General features: G+C 38.4%; 1 protein-coding gene across 1 annotated transcript; it reads left to right on the top strand.

The window, feature by feature from the left end:
* The first annotated feature begins 6,076 nt into the window (after window positions 1-6,076).
* On the top strand, window positions 6,077-6,463 carry LOC149843655 (uncharacterized). The gene has a single exon (XM_090000949.1). It carries the CDS (start codon window positions 6,077-6,079, stop codon window positions 6,461-6,463), a length of 387 nt encoding a protein of 128 aa, XP_089857075.1.
* Window positions 6,464-7,780: the final 1,317 nt, after the last annotated feature.

The raw sequence follows: 7,780 nt of genomic DNA on the forward strand, positions 1-7,780 counted from the left end.
CCAATGGTATCCTGACTTCAAAATATTCTTGATCATCATTTAAATGCTTATGTGACAACTACAAATTCCATCGTAATATTCTTCCAATACCTTTGGAGCATCCACTTTATCCAGATCCCTAAGGAGTTCTTGACTATACCCTCTTTTGTACATGACCCCTCCTAAAAAATATCCCTGTGAAAGTCTTACAAGAGCCTTCTTATTTCAAGGCTCTGCATTCTCAAGAAAGATCCTATTTTTCAAGAAATTTTCAATGTCATGGAACCATGGTTTTCCAGGTTTTGACAAATGATAGTTGACCTCTTTTGAAGTTGTCTTCTCTCTTATCATTTGCCGACATTTTTAATTGTCCAATTAAAAAGGATCCAAAGTTTTGATCTTCCCCATTCTAATAATGGAAGCAGGACTGACAATGTTATGAACAAATTGGTTGTTCTTTTCCTATATGAGAGAATTCAATGAGATGAAAATTCTTTACAAGATCCAAAACCAAATCAGTGAAAGGGATCAACCTATTATGCTTGTTTTTTCATTCTTCAGTGACTTGTTTGATTAGCAACATCGAATCACCTTTGACACATGCCTTTTTGACTTTCAAATCAATCAAAATCTTCAACCTTGGATTGAAGCCTCGTATTTTGCAACATTATTGGTACATTCAAAGTCTAATTTAAGAGCATACTAAATTTTTATCTCCTTGACTAATGACCAAAAATCTGATCCCAGACCCATTGATATGAGATTTATCAAAATACAATTTTTAGATATTCTTTTAACTTTCTTCCTCTATAGCCGAGATATTTTCATCAAGAAATTCATCATTGACTCTTATATTCTCATCTATTGGTAGGTCAACTAAATGGTTTGTTATTGCTTGCCCCTTGATTTACTTTTGAGAGACATGCTTGAGGACAAATTCCATGAGCTACACATTTCATATTGCAATTCTCCTAGTTAAGGCAGGCTTTTCAAAAATATACTTTATCAGATAAAGCCTAGATATTACCTTAACCTTGCATACTAGCATATAATGTCTTAACTTTTGAGTCACTCAAACCAAATCTAAGTCTGTTTTCTCCAACATATTATATTTTTTCTCGTAATCCACAAATATTTGCTTATGTAATAGATGACGTACTCTGTCCTCTTATCATCCCCATATTGAGCAAGAAGACATCTTAAGGCCATATCATTGACGAATATGCACATGCGCAAGTGTTTACTTATGAGAGGATGTTTCAGAATAGGTAGGTTCAAGAGACATTCTTTGAATCTATGAAAAGAGGCTTGACACTCTTCATCCCAAATAAACTCATCATTTTCTCAAAAGCTTGAAGGGTTCGCACCTAGTGGTTAAGTTTTGAGATTAACTTTTTAATTTTCTGTATCTTTTTTTGGACACTTTAAAGTTGTTTTAGAGTAGTCGATGGAGGCATCTTAGTGATGACCTTAATTTTGGAAGGATATATGTCTATGTACCTTTTGCTACTAATAAAAACAAAAAGTTTACCTGACTTGATACCAAATATACATTTATAAGGGTTCATTTAAAGTTTATATTTTCTTAGGTGTTCAAAAACCCTTTTCATTGACTCTAGGTGACTCTTTGTAGTCCTGGACTTGATTAAGATATCATTTACGTAGATTTCTAGACAATCATGGATTTTGATAATGCATGAAAATGCATTCATACTTACTATTTAATTCATGCATGCATTTATGTGTCTATTATTGTTTTGATGCCCATGTTTATGGTGCTTCAGGTGTCAAGGAGTCATTATTCGAATTTTGTTCAAATAAGAGCTAGAATGACGAAGTTATAGCCATTTTATGGTTTTGGATCAAATTTCAAGGAGAACCGGTTCCAGATCCAGCCCAAAACACCACTTTATAGATCTTTGATCTGACCCACACATGTTCAACAATCCATTCAACCCAAATCCATTGTGAAATTTTTTAAAATGTCCCTCACAATAGGCGCCACCCTTATTTGTGTAAATTAAGATAGAATTAGGTATTAGTTTGAATTAATTTTAACTTAGGTTAGTTTTTAGTAATTTTTGTCTTAACCTAAAAGGCTAATATAAATAATAAGAGAGAGGGGCGTGAAGAGCAACTTGGACATCTCTACAGCCGCCCCCTTCTTTCTCCCTCACGTGAACCCCTCTTTGCTTCTTATCTTCTTCTACCCAACGTCTTCCTCTTCTTCTTCTTTATTAATTTTCTTTTCTTTTTCTCCTCTTCCTTCTTCTCTATTTTCTTTTCTTTTTTTTGCAGGATCACGTGAGAAACAACTCTGGGAGGTGGCTACATGTTTCACGAGGCCAACACTCGTTCTCTTCTCAACCCAATCCGTCGGGAGACGCTGGATCGACCAGTTCAATACTTCTTTTCCCTCTTCTCTCTATCGTTAGATCTAGTTTCTAATTTTTATTATTTTCTGATTTTCTTGATTAGATTAGGTTTAATTAATCTTATTTTTTTAGTATATATTATGGATTTTTCTTTGAGATTTTTTTGATAAAAAAAGAGAAACCGACGGCTGGAGTTGGCCATCGTTCAACCCAAGCCGTCAGGTAGATCTATTTAGTTTTCTTTTATTTTTTTGTATTTTTTATTCTTATTTTCTCTATCCTTTAGGATATTAATTCATTAATTTTTTCTTTTAATTTCATTAGTTACAATTTATTTTTTAGAAAAATAATCTATGAGAGCATTTGTCGAGTTGTAGCAAAATCATGAGTTTTGTTTCTGAATTTATTTGTTTTTTGATATTCTTTTGTGCGTATCTACAGATTTCAGAAATATTTTTTAAATCCGTAAATTGGGTTAGGTCTCTGGATGAGTCTAGAATATTTTTGATTTTTTTTGTTAGAATCTGAAGCTATTTAATGGACTATCGTGCTGTTTTCTCAATTTCTGTACAGAAATCTCCTATTTATCGATTTTATGCTTTTCTGTTTGTCATCGTCATTTTATGTAACTTTTTATGGAGTTTTTCAATTCAATAAATTGTGTTGGATTCCTGAAGGTGTTAGAAATGTTTTTGTAAAATTTTATTAGGATCCGATGTCGTTTATTTGCCTGTCTTGCTATTTTACTAGAATCTGTCTAGAACCAACAATTCTCTAAATTGCGTAAGGAAAAATTATCATTTTTGTAGTGTTTAAGTATTGTTTTGTGAACTTTTTAGTGGGTGTCATGTCCTGAAATAGAGGACACTTTGTTTTAGTTCAGAAACCAACAAAAAAATTACGTTGGGATATGTGTTTAGTTTTTTGTTCTTTTATTTTATGTTAATGCTCTCATTTCTTTGTTTTTAGCTAACCTAGTTGTGTGTAGTTCATCATTTTAGTAGTGTGTTTGTGTTTGTGCAGGTAGCTTCCATGAGCGAGAAGCAAGGTTAGGTGGTTGGCATTGAGGTGGACGCCCCAAGATTCCCGACATTCGCATATAAGGATCATGGTTTGCGAGCAGAGGCATTTTCCTTTACACTTTTCTTTTTTTTAGTTATGTAGGGCCTTAGGTCACTTTTAATTGGGTTGTATTAATTTTCTTTTTGCTCAAACATCTTGTAATAGGTTTTTTGTACTTGTGTACTATATTTTACTTTTTTTATTTTAAGGCAATAAATGTATGAAATTGTTTGGAATACTTAGATTTCATTCCCGTTCTCTGAGTTTGACCCGAATCTCATCACTAGTCTGAACCGGTTTTTATTATTTGGTGTTCGGTTTGCACAAACATTTTATTGAAAATATCATTTTAAAAATATATTTTATAACGCTTACACCAATTTTTTGCCGCCGTTGATGGGAAATGACGCTCGAGAACTAAGTATTCACTTTATTGCCCAATGTTTGTTTACGTGTTGTTAGGATTGCTAATTTGATTTTTTATATTTTTATTAAGAATGCTTAGTTTATTTTTCTGCCGATATCTAGGATTGTTTAGTTTGCTTTTGCAAGTTATTTAGGATTGTTATGACCACTTTGTTTGTTATCCTTAGAGTTATCTTACTTTTCTTGCATGACCTACCTAATAGGGTACCCATTTCATAGGTTATCGTGCATCTAGTTTGAATTTTATAAGATAACTGTTTGGGTACAAGCGCGTACTTATGTGTTTATTTATTTGCTTCTGCTTACTTGCGCGGTGTGATTTATGCGCTTGTACGTTAGGATAGATAGGCAAATCACCCATTAAGACGTTTGCTACACTGGTCTCTACACAAGGTGTATTCAAGGGCGCCACTTGCAAGACCCTGAGCTTATTGAACCTTTAGAGGACCCAAAGTCCATCCTTAGGCGAGCCCACAGATCCGGCCACACGACTGAATATTAGCAGATTACCCATCCTCTTAGAGAGTATTTTATCCCTACTGAATAGACTCCCACCTCCTGCATGTCTCTACACAAGGTGTATTCAAGGACGACGCTCGCAAGACCCTGAGCTTATTGAACCTTTAGAGGACCCAGAGTCCATCCTTAGGCGAGCCCACAAATCCGACCACATGGCTGAAGATCAGCAGATTACCTGTCCTCTTAGGGAGTATTTCATCCCTACTGAATTGACTCCCACCTCCTGCATTGCGAGACCTGATGTATGAGCGAACTAGTATGAGATTAAGGTCAATGTTATCCAGATGCTATCTTCATTTTATGACCTTAGCAACGAGAACCCCTATCATCATCTCGACGAATTCTTGGAGATTTGCTCCACTGTGCAGATCAATAACTTTGGAGATGACTCACTTAGGTTGACCCTCTTTTCGTTCTCCCTTAAGGACAAAGCTAAGCACTAACTAAAGTCTTTAGATACGATAAAGATTGCTACATGAGATCAATTATAAAAAGAATTTTTGAAAAAGTACTTTCCCATTGGCAAGACGAACCAGTATTGAAAGGCCATTATCAACTTTAGTTAGATCAAGTGAGAACAATTCCATGAAACTTGTGATAGACTCAAAGGCCAACTCAAGAAGTGTCCCCACCACCAGGTGCCTAAATGACAGTTTGTGCAATATTTTTATGATGGCTTGACTGAGAAAGACATGCAGATGGTTGATTCCTTGTGTGAGGGCACATTTATGCTCAAGAGTCAGGATGAGGCATAGGCCCTTTTTGAGACAATGAGTAAAAGTTTGCTGCACCATACCGCAACCTCAAGAGCAGATCGGGCAACATCTGCGACTGGAGAACCCAAAAAAGGGGGCATATACAAGGTAGGGGCCTCCTTAGAGTTGCATCACAAGGTTGACATGTTAACCCAAAAATTGGATCACCTTCTTTCTAGCTCTTTCCTAGCTCAACAGGTATATGCGTTGTGTGCTAGCTGAGCACATCAAATCATGGACTATCCCGTGACGCCACACTACCCTAAATTTGTCTAGAAACAAGTTCAGGCGGCGCAGGGATTCGCTGGGTCGGCTAATAATCCCTTCTCGTAGACCTATAACCCAGGAAGATGAAACCATCCCAAATTTTTATAGAGAAATCCACAAAGCCCACCCTCTGTTCCTGCCCGGACACATGCTAGACCGGATAACTACCAACAAAGTTACCCAAGACCCACATTCCTACAGGCTCCACCCCAGTTTAGCCAACCTTCTCCCCAAGAACCTACATCGAGCTAGACTTTTCAGGAGAAGCTCCTTGAGGCCTTTTCAGATATCAAGGCCAACTTCAGCTCTCACACGCAGTTGATAGCGAAGCTAGAGACTCAGATGAGGCACCTGACCCAGGTGTTGAGCAGGCGCACCAAGGGGAGCCTTCCCAGTCAGCCTATTGTCAAACCGAGGGGCAAGGACCCCATTGACTCTGACCTGCACATGACAGAGTCACATCAAGAGCAGACCAAGTCAGTTATGACCTTTTAGAGTGGGAAAAAACTTCACTCAGATCAGGAGGAGACTGAGGAATGCAATGTTGGTACTACAAACCAGTCGAGTTCTCCTATTAGGCCCAAGGAAAGCGACTAGGGCACACAGTCTGAGATATCTACTTCTTATATACCTAGAGCCCCTTTTCCTTAGGCTTTAAAGACACCTAAGTCGTTAGGCAAGCAGGGAGTGAAAATGAACGAGATGCTTCAATTATTCAAGCAGGTTCATATAAACCTCCCATTGCTAGATGTCATACAACATGTTCCCGCCTATGCGAAGTTTCTCAAGGAGCTTTGCACTCAGAAGTGGAAGTCGAAGTTTAGTGTACCCAAGCGAGTATACCTGATTGAGCAGGTGAGTTCAATGCTTTTACATCAGACTCCACCCAATCTTAAGGTCACCAGGTTACCGATTATTTTATGTGCCATAGAAAACATTACCATTGAGCGTGCTTTGCTCGATCTTGGGGCAAATGTCAATATTTTGCCAGGTTTATTCTATGATACATTTGGGCTTAAAGATATGAATCCTACACCGATCACCCTGCATTTAACAAATAGATCTGTCAAGGTCTCGTGAGGGATCCTTGATGACGTCTTGATCAAGGTGGATGATTTCTATTTCCCTGTAGACTTCATTATTTTGGACATAAAATGCGTGGATCATGTCCGACAGACACCCATTATTTTGGGACGACCTTTCTTGGTGACAATGAATGCTTGCATAAACTGTCACACTAGAGCCATGGACGTGTCCTTTGACAACAAGAAGATGAGACTGAATATCATCAATGCTACCATGGGGCCTGCAGGCGAGGATGCTTGCTTTCAGGTAGACATTGTCTCCAGGACAGGGTTGAAGCAGAGTTGTTGTAGTTGTCGAGTGACCACCCTTAGGATGAGGATGATGTGTTGCTCCGAGAGGATGAGCCTGAGCTGAATGATGTGATGATGGTCTTACCAGGCGAGAGACGATTGGCTTGGACTTTTGAGCCCCTCCTGGACCTGACAGAGTTACCTGCCAAACCCTTAGTGGAGTGTCTGCCAGTCCTTGAGCTGAAGCCCTTACCGACTTCACTCAAGAATGCCTTTTTAGGTGACCAACAAACACTCTCTGTCATCATTGCATCCGACTTGACGAGCGATCAAGAACATCAGTTGATTTAAGTCTTGCAAGAGCATAAGATGACTCTAAGGTGGTTTATCGTTGATTTGAAAGGGATACACCCCTCCTTTTGCATATATAGCATCATAGTGGATGAAGGCGCTAAACCCTTCTGAGAGATGCAAAGGAGGCTAAACCTGAATATGAAGAAGGTTATAAAAAAGGAGGTGGTGAAGTGGCTGAATGAGAAAGGAGAGAGCATCCCCATGAGAACCACCACAGGGTGGCGAGTCTGCATAGATTACAGGAGATTGAACAACATGACGAGGAAGAACCACTTTCCATTATCGTTTATAGACCAGATTTTTGAGTGACTTGCAAGCCAGAGTTACTTTTGTTTCCTGGATGGATATTTATGTTACAATCAAGTGGTCGTCCACCCTGAGGATCAGGAGAAGACCACTTTCACTTGTCTTTATATCACCTTTGCATTTAGACGTATGCCATTTGGGCTATTCAATGCCCCGTCCATTTTTCAAAGGTGCATGATGGCCATCTTTTCGAATATAATGGACAACGTCCTAGAGATTTTCATGGTTGACTTCTCGGCCTATGGCTCATCGTTTGAGGATTGTCTCTAAAAGTTGTCTCAAGTATTGAAACAATGTATGTAGACAAACCTGGTGCTTAGTTAAAAGAAGAGCCATTTTATGGTGAAACAGGGCATAGTGTTGGTCCATATCGTGTCCCAGAGAGACATTGAGGTAGATAAGGCTAAGGTGGAGACCATTG

The sequence above is a fragment of the Nuphar pumila genome, chromosome 3, assembly GCF_984573655.1.
Source record: "Nuphar pumila chromosome 3, dmNupPumi1.hap1.1, whole genome shotgun sequence".
Classification (NCBI taxonomy): domain Eukaryota; kingdom Viridiplantae; phylum Streptophyta; class Magnoliopsida; order Nymphaeales; family Nymphaeaceae; genus Nuphar; species Nuphar pumila.